Source organism: Pleurodeles waltl, chromosome 4_1 (assembly GCF_031143425.1).
Source record: "Pleurodeles waltl isolate 20211129_DDA chromosome 4_1, aPleWal1.hap1.20221129, whole genome shotgun sequence".
NCBI classification, from domain to species: domain Eukaryota; kingdom Metazoa; phylum Chordata; class Amphibia; order Caudata; family Salamandridae; genus Pleurodeles; species Pleurodeles waltl.
The window spans coordinates 352,662,239-352,676,519 of record NC_090442.1 but is presented as its reverse complement, the minus strand read 5'-3'; the positions used below and the strand labels follow the sequence as shown (position 1 = coordinate 352,676,519).

General features: G+C 41.9%; 1 protein-coding gene across 2 annotated transcripts in view; it reads right to left on the bottom strand.

Moving 5' to 3' along the window:
- The window catches only part of PIK3C2G (phosphatidylinositol-4-phosphate 3-kinase catalytic subunit type 2 gamma), a 2,001,768-nt gene that overhangs the window by 435,790 nt on the left and 1,551,697 nt on the right, over positions 1-14,281 (bottom strand). For both annotated transcript variants that reach the window (XM_069228485.1, XM_069228486.1), the window contains exon 24: positions 11,244-11,413. In XM_069228485.1, coding sequence (XP_069084586.1) covers positions 11,244-11,413 — 170 coding nt within the window. The remainder of the gene's footprint in view (positions 1-11,243; positions 11,414-14,281) is intronic.

The window sequence follows — 14,281 nt, the reverse complement described above, 5'->3', positions numbered from 1 at the left end:
CCTCCTTGGTGCGCAGGGTGGTGCATACAACATTGACTCTGTTCTGCGATTATTTGGCAAAATGTTTGTCCAACCCTATCGTTAGTTATCTTTTTGGTTCAGGAAGGCAAAACAATTAATAAGGACAATAGTACAATATTGTTTTATGCAATACTCTTGGCTAGGAGGGAGATTTGCAGGAAGCGGATGATATCTTCCTCTCCCTCGTATATTGACTGGCTTAATGCTTTGATTGCTACTTCAAGATTAGATGTGTGAATGAGTAAATTGAATAAGGAAAAGAAAATAAAGATTTGGTCATGTTTATGGAACTGGAAGTGCACTGTAGTTTAAGGTACTTTGTATTTATTCAAAATGCTGTCCTATGATTATGAACATAGTCACTCTTGTGTTTTGGACATCGACTTTGGTTGAGGTCTGAATGAGAGAGCTCAGTTCTCCCTGGCATAAGATATCTCCATATATGGCGAATAGTGTACGGGCAATATGGAGAAGTTTAAAGGCCAGAGGTGTAAGAGGACAAAAAAAAAAAAAAGAATTGGCTCTTATGACTATCCTGTCCCACATTTTTATTTTCCTACTGAGAGCAGTGTGCTGAACTTTTGCTCAAACAATTGTGGCTCTACTCTTATGATTTCATCCACCATGACTCTCAACTCAAACTCAGAAAAATGGGCATTTTTGGAACGTGACATGGTTGAACAAAAAAAAGAGAGGGTGACAGTGAAAGTGCAAATAGGTGTGACTGTACAAAAGTGTGTGTAGGTTGTTCAGTGGGATGGTGAGACAAGGGGTGCTTAATCTGTGTAATAATCAAAATGTGCTGTTTGTGGTTCTTTGGCTCCAAGTGGAAATGCAAATGGTTGTGGTCTGTGAAGGGGTGTGTTTAATAGTGCCCTGTGCAGGTGTGTCCAGTGCGGTAATATGTGTCAGCTGTGTTGTTTTCAAATTCATCCAGTGTGCTGTTGTGTATAACTTTGGTGAACACAAACCACTGTGGTTCGGACTGTCATGGGGTTCGCCATGGTGACTGTACGCTTGCAAGAAGGTAAGTGGTTGATCGCCAAGCTGACGGTGCTGGAGGTTGGACCGCCTATTTACAAGGCCCTTGCGCCACTGACGGTCTGCTTTTTCTAGTTGCTGATCAGCGCTCCTGTCTGAAAGAACACCAACATGGTGGTCTTTTTAGGATGGCCAACATGGCAGTCTGGCGGACCAATCGGCAAACTCGTAATGAGGCCCTAAGTTCTTTGGTCCTGTGCTCTGGTGGTAGGATATTGTGGCAAACTGCTCTTATTTATAATGGCATGATCATGTATTTTATTTTAGCAATTTTGCATCCAAAGAGTAATGCAAAATTAATCCAGCATAATCACATTTTTGCTCAGACCTAATATATTTCTAATATATTTTGGGGGATGGCCTGCAGCAATTCTGTTTTTCCATTTTACCTCCTTCCCAAAGTAATGGGGAATTTTATTTAATTTTGGGAAAAACATCATTAATAATATTTTTGTAAATTCAAACCCACACTCACTAGTGACAGTGTTTCGTTTTTGGGAAATCAGATGTACGATTTAAATTTAAATCTAGCAGTCTTCAGGGATTATATTTTTAAGTTAGGCCATAGCAGATAAAATATTCCAAATTCAAATTGATATTCAACAGAAAGTATTATTAAATAATATACAAATAAACATATATTCATCGATCATATTTATAGCGTATGATTTAGTTTAAATATTAATTTAAAAATATTTTTCTTTTCAATACCTCCCCACCCTGCTAGCCAACAAACCCAATATATTGTATTCTATTTTAATTAATAAATTAGCTAATTAGTTATATTATTAATACATTAACTTTTTCATTTTAAACATATGCAACTAAGAAAATCCTCACCATTTTCCCTTGAAAATCCAAACCATTATGTTTTATTGAATTAAGTTGTGAGTTAATTAGCAAATTGATGTAATTAGTAACTTAAATGCATAAGTGTAAACATTTACGTTTTTTTAACCCTCAATCTCTTTTCCCCATATAGTCAACTTGTTACTTTTTAATCTAATTTGAATCTAAAATGTTTAATAATAAATTATTAAATGAATAATTCTAAACAAATACATTTCAAACCTTTTATATTTTGATAATCTTCATACCTGATTCCCCTATAAACCTACTAACTCATTAAACCAAAACATTCTAACTTAATTGTGCTATTAAGCATTTAAATGAAATAAAAACAAAAATAGTTTTATTTAATACAACTTAAATTCTGCTATAAATTAAAACATTGTAAAATACACCCAAAAACGACATTATAAACAACAATATTTAAGTAAATGATATTTAAACGGATAATTTTAACAAAGTATAAAAAACAATATTTTTACCTTGGGAATTATGCTCCATGATGTTCTTGATATCACAATATTTGAGATGCAATATTTGCCCAATTCAGAACCATACATTTATGGTGTACATTTACTTTCATTTAGATCCACTCTTACATCTAGGTGCAGCTCCCACTTTATTTCAAGTCATTCATTTAGATTGGAGATTTATATCTAGATGTAAACTTACATGACTCCATCTTTTCTAATGAATTGATGAGCATCCTATGATTATATTTATGACTGCAAGAAACCTTATAACAATTGGCGAATATCTCTGCCACCCGGGCAGAGACCTCTCTTATGGGGAAGGAAACCTCCATTACCAATTATATATCGATTTTAATTACATTTCACAAGGTTGCTCCAATTCCAGTGGCAGTTTCATGATCACAGGGACCATTGTCCCAGACACAATTGGGCTTTGCTTACAAACAACGCTGGACCACACACTTGTATCACAGCCACCTTGAAAGGATGCTGATGCACCTCACAACAGCTTGCATGCTTTTGTTAGCGCTGGCTGAATCCCTTTATCTTCCCTAGGAGGAGCGCTCTTTGCTGGTGTTCTTATACACTTGCAGGGAGCCGCTTTTCGAGGTGAGCTAACCTTCTTGGTTCCCTGCTTGCATCCTTTGGGGTTTATCCCCTGTTAAGCAAGTTTCCTTAAGAAACATGTTTAAAGGGCACAATTTGATTATGTGTACTGTTCTCCTTTTTGCAACCCATTCTATTTTAAGTCGACCAAGCGTTTCGACAACAAAAAGCAATTACTGGTAACTGTTTCCCTGCCCGCTCGTTTAATTTAAACTCCCATATATTGCTTAGGGACAGATTCTGAACCAAGGTTCTGTCCCATTTAGTAATTTCTACTGGTCCATTTATCAAAAGGGATCCTCCAACACTGATTTTCACTCCTTCCCTGATGTTTGATAATTGGCAACCTTGTACAGAGTTACATTATCTTATATGAAGATACTGACAAGACGAGCATGCTTGCTGTCCTACTACTTCAAATAAATTCCTCCTTGGATGATGCTGTTACATGCAACGTAAGGTGAGCCTTTCCATGAATTATAGCACAACTATAGCACACTGTTGGTTTTTAACACCCACCAGTTTTAAATCTTTCCCTGCCATTATCACACAGGTTGCTCATCTCCCAGGCCCTTATAAGACCATTCCAGATGGTTCTAAATAACCATGTTATATATAGGTTCAAAACGTTGAAGCTTCTTAGTTTTCTGGACAAAAGCTCAACTTCCTCCTTGGGACTTCTAAGGAATCCTCCTAGTTGCACTCTGCAAATCGGATTAAACTTGATTTGGCAGACAGCCTACTTGAGCACTGCTTTTTCCATTTTATTGTATTTTTATCTTTAGTCACTTCATCTTTAACAAGTCACTCTTCAAGAGCACCTACATCAATCAATCAATCAGTTAATTTGTAAAGTGCGCTACATACCTGTGAGGGTTTCAAGGCGCGGGGGGTGCTGCTACTGCTCGAAGAGCCAAGTCTTGAGTAGTTTTCTGAAGGAAAGAAGGTCCTGGGTCTGTCGTAGATCCGGCAGGAGGGTGTTCCAGGTCTTGGTGGTGAGGTACGAGAATGATCTGCCACCAGAAGAGTTGTGTCGGATGCGGCGGAACGGAGGCGAGGGCGAGGTTAGCGGAGATGCCGGGTGGGGGTGTAGAAGCGTAGTCTGTTGTTCAGGTATGATGGTCCGGTGTTGTGGAGTGCCTTGTGTGCGTGGGTGAGGAGCTTGAAGGTGATCCTCTTGTTGACGGGGAGCCAGTGAAGGTCTCTTAGGTGGGAGGTGATGTGGCAGTGGCGAGGGATGTTGAGGATGAGTCGGGCGGAGGCTTTTTGGATGCGTTGGAGGAGTTTGGATGAGATACCGGTGTAGAGGGCTTTGCCGTAGTCAAGTCTGTTGCTGACGAGGGCCTGGGTTACTCTTTTTCTTGTTTCTGTTGGGATCCATTTGTAAATTCTGCGAAGCATGCAGAAGGTGTTGTAGCAGGAGGAGGAGATGGCACTGACCTGCTTTGACATGGATAGTGAGGAGTCAAGGGTGAAGCCGAGGTTTCGAGCGCTGTCGGTGGGCGTCGGTGGGGGACCCAGCGTGGACGGCCACCATGAGTTGTCCCAGGTGGAGGGGGTGCACCCAAGGATGAGGACCTCTGTTTTGTCAGAGTTCAGTTTTAGCCGGCTGTCTCTCATCCAGTCAGCGATGGCTTTTAGTCCCTCATGGAGGTTAGTTTTGGCGGTGTGCGGGTCCTTGGTGAGGGAGAGGATGAGTTGGGTGTCGTCGGCGTAGGAGATGATGTTGAGGTTGTGCTGACGGGGCACTTGAGCGAGGGGGGGTCATGTAGATGTTGAACAACGTCGGGCTGAGGGATGAGCCCTGGGGTACGCCGCAGGTGATGTTGAAGGCTTTAGATTGGTACGGGGAGGCGGACTCTTTGGGTTCTGCTGGTGAGGAAGGATGCGGTCCATTCGAGGGCCTGGTCCTGGATTCCTGCTGTGTGGAGGCGGGATTTTAGGGTGTGGTGACATATGGTGTCAAAGGCGGCTGATAGGTCTAGGAGGATGAGGGCTGATGTTTCTCCATTGTCGAGGTGGCTTCTGATGTCGTCTGTGGCGGCAAGGAGGGTGGTTTCGGTGCTGTGGTTGCGTCTAAAACCGGACTGGGAGGGGTCGAGGATGTTGTTGTCTTCGAGGTACCGAGTGAACTGAGTGTTGACGATTTTCTCTATGACCTTCGCCGGGAATGGGAGCAGAGAGATGGGCCGGAAGTTTTTCAGGTCCTTGGGGTCCGCCTTTGGTTTCTTGAGAAGGGTGTTGATTTCGGCGTGTTTCCAGCTGTCTGGGAATCTTGCAGTTTTGAAGGAGATGTTGATGCCTTTCTGTAGGTGTGGTGCGATGGCCGTGTCTGCTTTGTTGAAGATGTGGTGTGGGCAGGGGTCTGACGGTGATTCGGAGTGGATGGAGTTCATGGTCTTGCGGGTTTCGTCGTCGCTGATGTTGGTCCAGGAGGCCAGTCGGTTGGAGCGGTTGGAGTTCATGGTGGGTGGGGTAGGAGCGTCTGGAGTGTGAGGGTAGTTTAAGCTGTCATGGATGTCCGTGATTTTTCGGTGGAAGGCGGTTGCTAGGGCGTCGCAAAGTTCTTGGGATGGGGTGATGTCGTTGACGGTGGCATTTGGGTTGGAGAGTTCTTTTACGATGCTGAAAAGTTCTTTGCAGTCGTGGGCGATGTTTTCTAGGCGGGTTTTGAAGGAGGATCTTTTTGCTAGCCTGATGAGTTGGTGGTGTTTGCGTGTGGCATTCTTGAGGACCGTGTGGTTGTCTGGAGTGCATTCGAGTAGCCATATTTGCTTGAGTTTTCGGCAGTGGCGTTTGGAGGCTTGGAGGTCGTCGGTGAACCAGGTGGCTTTTTTTTTATGTGGTTGTTGGAGGGTTTTTTAAGTGGAGCAAGGCGCTCGGCGCAGTCGGTGATCCATAGCTTGAGGTTGTGTGCCGCGATGTCAGGGTCGGTGGGGTTGACGGGCGGTTTATGGGCTAGGGTGTTGATTAGTTGAAGTTCGGTGACTTTGCCCCATCGGCGGCGTGGGGGTTGTTCGGTGGGGTGGTGTTCTGTCTGTTTCCTGAAGGTGAAGTGAATGCAGTGGTGGTCGGTCCAGTAGAGTTCGGTGGTATGGTTGAAGGTGATGTGGTTGCTTGTGGAGAAGATGGGGTCAAGGGTGTGACCGGCTGTGTGGGTGGTTGTGTTGACGAGCTTTGTGAAGCCGAGGTTGGCAAGGTTTTCGGTCAGGGTGGTTGAGTTGGTGTCATTGTTGTTTTCGAGGTGAAAGTTCAGGTCCCCGAGGAGGATGTAGTCCGTGGAGGCGAGTGCGTGGGTGCTGGCCAGGTCGGCGATGGCGTTGCTGAAGAGTGCCCTGGGGGTCTATAGATGAGTGTTCCTCTGAGCGTGATGTTGGGGTCGGTGCGGATTTGGAAGTGAAGGAGTTCGGCGGCGCTGAAGGAGTTGTCCGGGGGTGGTTTTGACTTCGATGGTGGCTTTGTGGACGATGGCTATGCCTCCTCCGGTTCTGTTGGTGCGGTCTCGGCGAGCGACTTTGTATCCGTTTCGGATGGCTATGGCGATGTTGGTGCTGAGGAGTCATTCCACCATGTTTCGGTTAGGAAGGCCACGTCCGGGGAGGTGGAGTCGAGCAGGTCCCAGACTTCGATGGCGTGCTTACGTCCTGAGCGGGTGTTGAGGAGTATGCAACGGAGGTGGTTGGTCTTGATCCTAGGAGGTATGTGGGCTCTGTTGCAAGTGAAGCTGCAGTTGTGGCAGGAGAAGGGTCCGTGCGTGCTCTTTGGAGAGGCCTGGAAGCAGGTGGTGTCTCGGCTGGTGTTGAGTGCGCGGAGGGTGTTGGCATCGTAGCGAATGCTGGCGCCGTGGCTTTTGCTGGGGCCGGGGGTTCTGGCGCTGGGCACGGCACATGTTGGAGCAACCTTCATTGACATGTACATAGATTGTCACATGTACCTTTGACATACTGTGTACACTAACTTTTGTCTTGGCTATGTGTTTTTCTTCTCCTTGTTTTCTCTTTCATCATGTATTGAGCTTTGCCTTTGGGTTTCCAAAAGAAATCTAGGTTGTCCAAAACTGTTTCCTGTACAGACAGGCCCTTGTTTTGTATATATCATTCCTGCCACTCAGAGAGAGACCTCTTATATGGAGATGGAAACTTCATCTACCTATGTGGCTACCTCTAAATGTATGGTAATGAGCAATTATTTTTAAAATCTCTCAAACTTGACAACCATTCTTTTATTAACACTAAAATATAGACTACAGCCAAGACTCTGCCCTTTTTCCCTTGAACAATTTGACCCTTTTTAAAATTTCTTCATTGATGTCATCAATGAGGTTATCAATTATGGCATTTAGCCTGTCATTAGTGATGTAACATGTGAGGTCATAAGCAGTGCATGGAAGGGGTACACATTCTAGTTTTTTGACTAAGCCACAACTGGTAAATTTGAATGGTTATTTGGGTTTTAACTGTTGGTTTGTATCTCATTTGAACACCTAACTTGTAGCTGTGTGAGGAGGAGATTGCACGCAGTGCTGTGTGCCTGACCAATTTGACATTATTTTATTTAATGTTTTAATAATAAATGACCTTTGCTATTTTTTTAAAAAAATTCTTGTTAAACATTTTAGGTTTTTTTTGTATTACATATGTTTTTGCACAAGTCTTTGTGTTGGTGTTAAAATAATCCTCAGTAGCTTTGTTTGCTAATATATTCTTGTTTATCTCACTGAAAAGTACAACACTTTTTTAAGTATAGAACTAATACAGTGCCATCCGCGCCGAGCTAGAGTGTCACTGGTGTAGCAGGGTGCTCTTTACTGAAGCTGCTTTCTTACTCCCCAGAGTTCTCTCTTCTTTTCTGCATAATTTCTTCACCACTCTAATCCGGAAGGGGCTTTATTTTTATCTATATTGGGTGCTTCCTTGTATCTGGACAATGCTAAACCTCTCCGATGAGCTATAATGATAGCGAAACACGTGTCAAGGGTCACTTTTTTTCATTCCCGGTTGGCTTGGATGGTAAAATACCAATTCAAGGCTGTAATACTGTGACTTGAGTGGTGAAAGCTTTTGTTATTTCACAGTTTGGAGAGGACGGCACTGTCCAAACCTATGCTTACGGATTTTGCTGTACGAATGGCAAAATACTTTGTTCCTTTCTAGCTTGGCCTGGATGGCACTATGCTAGTTCTATGCTTAAAAACGTTGCTAGAAAAACAGACATTTGAGGTGAGCAAATCTAGAGTGTCGCTGGTGCAGCAGGGTGCCTCTGTCTAGAGCTGCTGTCCACCTATACCTGGGAACTAAACCGAGTTCCCTCTTCTTTTTGCATAATGTATGCATCACTCTAAACCTAAAAGAAGGGTTTTGTTTTGAGATATATATATAACTATATATATTTAAAAAAACAGAGGTTACAGGGACGTTGTAGTTAGGTACAGATTTTACACGCACAAAACCTTAGAAATTCAGCTGTTAGAGGTATTTCAAGTAACTATAACTTGTGCCCTATATTAACTATAACGTGTGCCCTTACCATGCACAGTTTGTTCCTCAGTTATTTTACCACAAATGTTACAGTGAGATTGTCAATGATGTCACAGAAGATGTCATGAGTGATGTAACATTAGGGGTAATTAACAGGGCATGGCGAGGCTAACAGGCTGCTTCTGCTGGGTGTACATGTTTTGCTTAGAATGTCAGACTGCATTCTCATATGGCTGAGATAGTTAGTGTGAATTTACAGAAACACCTACCAAATCAATAATTTGGGAGTTCTTCATAATCCCAGCTAGAGAGCAAAAGATCTCCATGAAGAAAGTCACATGAAAAATCTGGGACACAGACTTCGACAAAGAAAAGGGGATAAAGTACTCCTTTTGTACTACCAGGATACATAGGCAACTCCAGCATGAGGTTACGTCTCGAGATTCACTTCCTCCAGATGACTTTACAGCCCATTAGTGCTTTGGCTGGACTGTAATATTTTTTCTTGACTGTGGTAAAGTTATAACTCATGGCAAGCAGAGTGCTATTGCTTGAAGGAACTAGGTAGCAGCTCATCCGTCCATTTACAAATATATGTTTTTTTTTATTTCTTGTCCTCCAGTTCAGACACCTATTTTTACAATTATTTTAAACTCCATTCTGAAACAAAGTAAAGTTACACAAAAACCTTAAAAACTGTTTAAAGAATCAAAAAAAGATTATTTTTAGGACTATTAGTTTAAAAATAGAAACAGAAATGTTGTTTGTGATGTCTATCTTTAACTTTCAAAAGTATATTACTATGGAAATAGTTATAGTAATGTTAGATTTGCAAAAAGAGATCAAAATATGGGCAACTTTGTGAACAGACCTATAAATTAATATAATAATTTACAAAATACTGCATCTTAGTGACTCGCAATCCTACCTCCCGCATCAATAGTCATAAGATAAGATAGGATGAAAATTGGAGTCTGCTATGATTTGCTGCCTTGAACAAATACTGTGGTACCTCATGGGACCTCGTTGGGTTTTGATGTGCTACCTTGGTACTGCTGAGAAAAACAGCATTTTTTATTCATTTAAAACTCTAGTCCATAAAGGCCACGGGGTCAGGATTTGCTCACTGTGCCCCATATATACCTTGTTTTTACATTCTGTAATGGCAGCCACAGTGTGAGAGAATGTTCTCTCATGTTGCGGCCAGCCAATCAGGAGGCTCTGGTACAGTGGTAGCAGTACCTTCTAATTGGCTGGCCAGCAGAAGAAAAAGCCTTACCTAATTAGGTTTGGGATTTTTTTTTTATTTTGTACCTCAAGAGTTACATGGTACCAATACTGAGGGACCAACAGTCGAGATGATCTATAACGTTTTTGAGACTCACCTTGTTTATGCCAAAATGAGCACCTCCTTAAAGGGACATATCCCAACAACAGTTGAAGGAATTTATACTGAGTAAAGTTCTAATGTTGTGTTAAAATTGTAGTGATCACATTCAGCCATTATTTTCTGTATTGGACAGTAAACTTTCCTATAGGAATTAAAATGACAAATCACACTTTTGGTACCACCATTTTTTTGGGCCCTCTCTTGATGAAGCAGCATAATTCATTCCATGAAGGAGACACGTGGATTTTTAAATTAAATATTTTGTGGTTCTTTTGATCTCCATGCACAATCCTTCTAGGCAGGTGAATCTCAATCTTCTTTCTATCATTTGAGTGAGAAGGCCCCTTTATCGTCAAGATAATTGTTTACACTGCTGAAATATAACATTCTAACACCATTTTATAAGCCTACACAAGAATAATATTAGTTCATCAAAAAAACATATTCTCAAATGATGAGGAAAATATTCATGGTTTTTTAAATATTCTTAATTGAACATATACTACAAATGTGATACAAAATAATGTATAAAGCCTTGGGGTGAATAAAAGGAAAATAAATAGTGACTTGTAGCAGAGGAGTGAGATAAACTTTGAGAGCTGGGCAAATTAAAAACAAATAAGGTACATCTGGGGCCAAATGTATTATTATACAGATATAATCCAAAAATGTATACAAGCAAGGCTCAACAAACAAAATATACATGTGATTAAATATATTGCAGTGGTTTGCTACAGGGTAATCAGCAATGACCTTTTCGTAACAGTGAATGTACAAATTGGTTCCATGTTGATACCAGTGTTCCGAAAATGGAATATACATTTTAAAACCTTGCTGTAACTCCTTAATGGAACCTGTTTCTGTGTTTTTGAGGAGTAACCACATTTTTATATTATAAGGAATAATATGGTGGATTTAAAGTGCTCTTTTCAGTACCTTTTCCATATTATTGGAGCTATACAGAAAAAGCATGAGTTAGAGATTTGGATTTTTAGGATTTAGGTTTTCCCAACAAAAATCCAAAATTCCCATCTGTGTTACTTCTTCCTTCTGATGGATGAAGCTTGTTAATCAGATACCAGTGGTGGCCTAACCTGTCTGTAGACCCAGGTACATGACTAGATCCATTTTTCACTCATGCTTATTAAGAGCTCTGGCCTCCATTTCAGATATTTTCATTACAACTTTACATTCACATTTCTTTCTTAATTTGAGGACCTTTGAGATAACAGCATGTCTCCCGAACACATTCAATGACATTGAGCCTGGAATTCAAAATCACTTGTACACCTCAAAGCAAGCTTCAGAATTCAGAATATAGGTTTATTTAGGTATATATTCAAAACTTGTTTTCCTAAACAATATTAGTAAAGAGGGAGAGCTTACCTTTTTATGCTCCCAAATTTTTGGGAATGTCCCAGAAATTTCCCAAAGTCAATGTGAAACATATGGCCTGTGTTTGTTAGCATTATATTGTCATTGTGTCTGTCACAGACTCCGAGGATAAATGTAACAACACACCATCCAGCACAGGAATAAAAAAAATTCTCAGATGCCTATATGTGTAAAAGACAATATAAGCAATTAAAACAGCATTTTGCAGTTCTTTCATTACTCATGTCTAGCTCAACTACAATTGTAATTAAAAATCAAACACATTTACCATCAATTTTCTTTTACATTTAATATGAAGCTGAACACGTGATCATCATGGCAACTGGAATATGCTTGCAGTAAACTATTTCAAATATGCGTACTTGTAGAAATAACTGTGCAGTATTTTATATATATTTTATTTAATTCACTTAAGGTTTTTCTCTGTTCTGTATCAGAGGCAGACTCTAGGTAATACCTCAGCAGACTTCAGTAAGCCATAATGTTTTTGTATCTTTTGAAAATGTCTGCTTATCAGAACATTTAAAGTCGAACAGCACAATAGTGATGGGAGAGTAAGAGTGAAACCTTGTAAGTACAATCAATTAAGGTATCCTGTGGGGCTATCATAGCATGCCATCTTGTACAATGCTAATCCTGGTGCATTACACTAGAAATAGTGCTTGAAGTTTTGGCACACTACATGAGCGGTGCAGCTCAAGGTCTTCCCCAACACTAAGAGAGAAATAATAGTATAGTATAATAGATGGCATTAGGAAGCAACTGTAGAACACAAAAAAACAGATTTCTTTTAGTAAAGAATCACTGAAGTGTATGTTAGAATCTAGTAATAGCCTTCACCAAGTCATCCACATGGAATGATTTTACTGTGAACGTCTCAAATCCCTTATGCGACATTATGTATAACAATATTCTGAGTCTAGAGTGTTTCAGTTAAAATTACTTTTCCTTGAAATACAACATCCTTATGCTTTTGGTAGGAAGCATCATGGGGATAATATATGAGCCGATCTGCCCGGGTAAGAAATACAATGATATGACCGTGGAAGAAGCAGGATGGTCTCAACCTTTCCGAAGCACTAGGTATCTGGATTGTTAAACTATATATTAGAAGCCACAGCCTGGATGTGAGCTGTGACTACGCTCATACACTACCAACACAGTCAGAGTCCTTTCAAGTCATTGCTTTTTTTTTAGGAAAACTTGTCTCAAGCTTGAAAGTTTGGCAGAAGCAGCAAGTCTTTTCTCAGAGAAAAATCCATGAACATCACATTCACCTTCAAAACAGCATTATTACACTGAAATGAGTTTATTTAATACTACTAAACCAATTTAGCAGAAAAGAAGTAAGATTATTTTATTAAATTTATTAAAATGGTAAATAAATGAACATAATTGAAGAAAATGTTGTTATAAGGATTAGTGGAAAAATATATATTTCATTGTATGAGATACAATTGGAACTCAAAACGTATTGTTAGTCGTCAGTAGCATGCAGTAAACCAGTAAGTAGGCACCATCTGCAGTCAATTGGCAATTGAGTGCAGTCACATAGAAACTGGTGTCCCACCCTGCCAGTAAATATGGAGAAACAGGACCATCATCACCCTTAGAAATTGATTGGTGGTTAACCGTGTTCGCAGAAGATCATCCAAGTTTAAGGTTTCATTTTCAATGGAAAAGGCTAGAAACTGCACTAAAATCTGCTTTTTATGTGGTTCTTCAGTAGTCTCTACTTTGGCTGTCAAGATCTCAACATAGCAAAACTTGTTTAAATGTAGCAGGTGAGGTATTGTCTTGTTCGGCTAGGCAAGACATCTTGTTCCTGTCACCAGAGATGAAAAATAATGAAGTCCCAGGGTACAGGAAACACTATGGTGGTCATTATGAACCTGGCGGTATTCTGACCGAAAGGGTTAATGCAGCGGTATCACCTCCAACGGGCTGGAAGTAATGACCGTCATAGTGTGACCATGCAGGTGATCCCTCTATAGACAGCGAAAGTACCACACCAACCGTCAGCGCGGTACGAGCACCGAACATGGCGGCAGCCAGCAACAGACAGGCAGAAGACAAGGATCCACCCACCATAATACGACATAGCACACCACCAGGATTTCTGGGGCAGTAGTAACACCACCAAAAGCCTGGCAGAAACACATCATTTAAAAGGAGACACTCACCTCCACAGACACACAGAAGTCCGCAGCAGCCATGGAACCAGAACTGCAAGTATTCCCGATGGTGTACCACACCATTGCCATCCTGGAGCGCCGACGAAGACGACGATGGTGAGTAGAGCCTCCTAGCACACAAGGGCAGGAGTGCGAGTGACACACGCATAACACACACCATACACACACCACATACCCAGAAACACATGCACAGGAAAATAACAGTAACAGAACCCTGGAGTAAATAAATCCAGGACACATACACAGTTCCAACCACTGTATTCCTTTTGTACGAATATCTAAAATGCAAAAACATGCACAACTGCAGAGATAAATAAATGCAGGCCCAAAGGCCAGTCCAAAGTCATTAATGCCAACAGGGCAAAGTCAAAGCCCCAACTTGACTTCTGACAACAGCGGGACTCCACTGTTCAGTGGTATCATGTTTGAAATGGGCAGGCACCTCAGGGGATGTGGGGTGGGGTGGGTGGGGCTTGCAACTCATTGTGAGGGTGCTCCTAGCCAACAGGTTCTGGAGGGGGCTTCCTGCCCACAGGATGAGGAGGGAGCTGCCTTCCCCCAGGATGAGGAGGGGGCTTCCTGCCCACTGGTTCTGGAGGGGGCTGCCTGCCCCCAGGATGAGGAGGGGGCTTCCTGCCCACTGGTTCTGAAGGGGGCTTCCTGCCCACAGGATGAGGAGGGGGCTGCCTGCCCACAGGTTCTGGAGGGGGATGCCCGCCCACTGGTTCTGGAGGGGGCCGCCTGCCCACTGGTTCTGGAGGGGGCCGCCTGCCCACTGGTTCTGGAGGGGGCCGCCTGCCCACTGGTTCTGGAGGGGGCCGCCTGCCCACTGGT